Source organism: Gekko japonicus, unplaced genomic scaffold, assembly GCF_001447785.1.
Source record: "Gekko japonicus isolate JY-2015 unplaced genomic scaffold, Gekko_japonicus_V1.1 scaffold80, whole genome shotgun sequence".
NCBI lineage: Eukaryota > Metazoa > Chordata > Lepidosauria > Squamata > Gekkonidae > Gekko > Gekko japonicus.
In genome coordinates, this window is record NW_015168047.1 from 2154728 (window position 1) to 2157251 (window position 2524).

A 2524-nucleotide genomic window follows, 5' to 3' on the forward strand; every position below is an offset into this window, starting at 1 on the left:
ACTAAAATGGGATGAGTCCAGTGGCACCTGGAAGACCAACAAGGTTTCATTCTGGGTGCAAGCTTTCCTGCGCAGGATTAATGGTAATAAATTATCTTCACTCAAACTTTGTTCTGTTGTTTCAGATCACAACAGGGCTACCCACCTGAATCTAAACCGGGATGAAGATTTGCTGAGGGGGAGGCTCTGCGGATCTGCGGCACGAGGCAGCAGAGGTATGCACCCTGAGCTCAGTATACTAAACTTTAATTTCAACCCTCTTGTGCGTCAAGACATGTTCTCTTGGAGTCTGTGGACACCCCCGACGTCTCACACATATAGTGGACTCCTATGCAGAGTTACTCAACTCTAAGCCTATTAATTTCAGTGGGTTTAAACTGGAGTAACTCTGCAAAGGATTGCGCTGATAGCCTAGTCCCCTCATCTGGTCATACTTTGGCACCCGTTTCCGGTTCCTTCACACAGGCACGCTTCCTCCAAAGGAATCACCTTTGATTTAATCAGAGTTTATTATAATAATATAATTGGCATATTCATCACATGGTAATAAATTATCTTCACAGTTTCTGGGAAGTGTTTCCTTTTCCCAGCAAAAAAAAAATTGCCTGAAAGGTCCTGCCAGAGAAACGAAAATTATTGCATATTTTATAATTAATATAAATTATATAAATTATACATTCAAAAAGACAGTTCTGTTTCAGAAAATCTAAGTAATAAATAGATAAATAAAACGTTGATTGCCTTTAGAAGACTTTTTTTGTATTGAGTACCTCTAAAAATAAAAGTCTTTAGGTACAAACGTACTCGTATAAAGATTATCATATGTACAGGAGAAAAGCCTTCACGTTTCACGATAGGAAGTCAAACGGGGGCTCGTTTTCGATGTTGTTGAGGGAGGGCTGTTTGCTTAGCTTCCTGGGGTCTTCCGGGGTCCACACTTTAGCAGTTCTAAAAATGTTTTGTTCCTTGAGCTGTTTTTCGTCAGTCCAGGACAGAGAGTGTCCAGCCAGAGGAGGCAGCCCGTAATCTGGGTCGCTCGGAGAAGGTGATCCTGGGGGGAAGAGACCAAAGAGAAAGGCAGGCGGTCAGCATTCACGCCCAGCACCCCGAGGACCAGCTCGACACCCGCGCGCCTCTCGCTTGGCGGTTGCGGCGCCGTAGCACAGCCCTCCGACTAACCCCAGCCTTCAGCGCCTGTTGCAGGGCGCAGGAACCAGAAGTCCCCCCCCTCCCGTTCTCCATCTTTCCCCACCTCCCACCCCCGCCTTCACCGAGAGCATCTAATCTCTGGCACCGAGAAAGGAGTGCGTCACCGTCCGTGGGGGTGCGGAAAGCTACTTCAGAGACCTCAGGCAGGAAAGCGCATCCCTTTGGGGACTCTTGGTTTGGGTCGCACGCTCAGGGGGGGACGCCCAGGAGTACTGGTGGTGGAGGAGGAGAAGGGTGGAGGGGTCCGGCCCTGCGCCTGATCTGCCCTCTTGGGCTGCCTGCTGCGGGCCTGAAGTGCGCGCGCGGACGCTAGCTAGTCTAAAGAAGAACCCCTGCCCTGCCTCTAGCTGAAATAGGGGCGCAAAGCTCCTGGGGGCGCGGAGCAGGTCGCTCAAACCTGTTGCCCTCCGGTCTTCTTCATCTCTGTTCCTGCCCGACTGGCTGGATAGGTGCCTGGTGTCCAGGAGGAGGACCCTCCCTGGTGGGTGTGGGCGTCTCTTGACGCGCACAGTGGGTGAAAAGGGAGGACGGGGGGAAGCCTTCGCTGTTGTCCCAAGCTGGGTGCGACGGGGTGTGTAGCGCTGGGCGCAGCAGGATGCAGGCGTGCGCCGTGGCCGGGTGCGGGCGTGCCGGTGTGCTTGAGAGTGCGGGAGGCTTGGAAAGGTGAGGCTGGCTGGAGCCAAGGCACCGGCTCCCCTGGGGCTTTAGGGCGCTCTCGCACCCACCCGCGGAAGAATGCGCTTTCGGTCCACTTTGCACGGGGGCTGGTGTCAACTGGGCTGCCTGCCACCCCTGCAGACCACCAGTTATGCCGCAGGGGCGGCAGCCCAGCTGAAACCAGAGCCGGCGAGGAGGAGGAGGCCGAGTGGGGTGGATGAGAGCCCGCGCGCGTGGGGCGGGGAGACCGCAGGGTTAGCGAGCGCGCCTGCCCTGCCCTGCCCCCGGCCCTGCCCGCCTCCCCCGGCGCGTCTCCTGGCCGTCGGGGCGCTTACTTGTGCCGCGGTGGCAGATGATGACCTTCTTGGGCTGGCAGGGGCTCTGGCTGCCGGCGCTGCGCAGGGGCAGGTCGGAGCGGACGAGCTCGCTGAGGAAGTTGATGTAGCCGATGGCCAGGCGCAGCGTGTCCACCTTGGAGAGGCGCTTCTCGTAGGGCAGCGTGGGGATGTGCGAGCGCAGGCCCTCGAAGGCGTCGTTGATGGACTGCATGCGCCGCCGCTCCCGCACGTTGGCCGCCTGGCGCTGCAGCTGCAGCTCCGCCTCCGAGCGCACCCGACGCCGCCGCCGCGCCGCCGCCCCGAGCGCCTTCCCGCCCGCC

General features: G+C 57.3%; 1 protein-coding gene across 1 annotated transcript; it reads right to left on the reverse strand.

Annotated features, from left to right (window-relative positions):
- Positions 1–848: 848 nt before the first annotated feature.
- PTF1A (pancreas specific transcription factor, 1a) lies at positions 849–2511 on the reverse strand (the record flags this gene model as incomplete). Its single annotated transcript, XM_015414288.1, has 2 exons — positions 849–1051; positions 2202–2511. Coding segments are annotated over 2 exons (513 nt in total), but the record flags the coding sequence as incomplete, so codon positions are not given.
- Between the last annotated feature and the right edge of the window lie 13 nt (positions 2512–2524).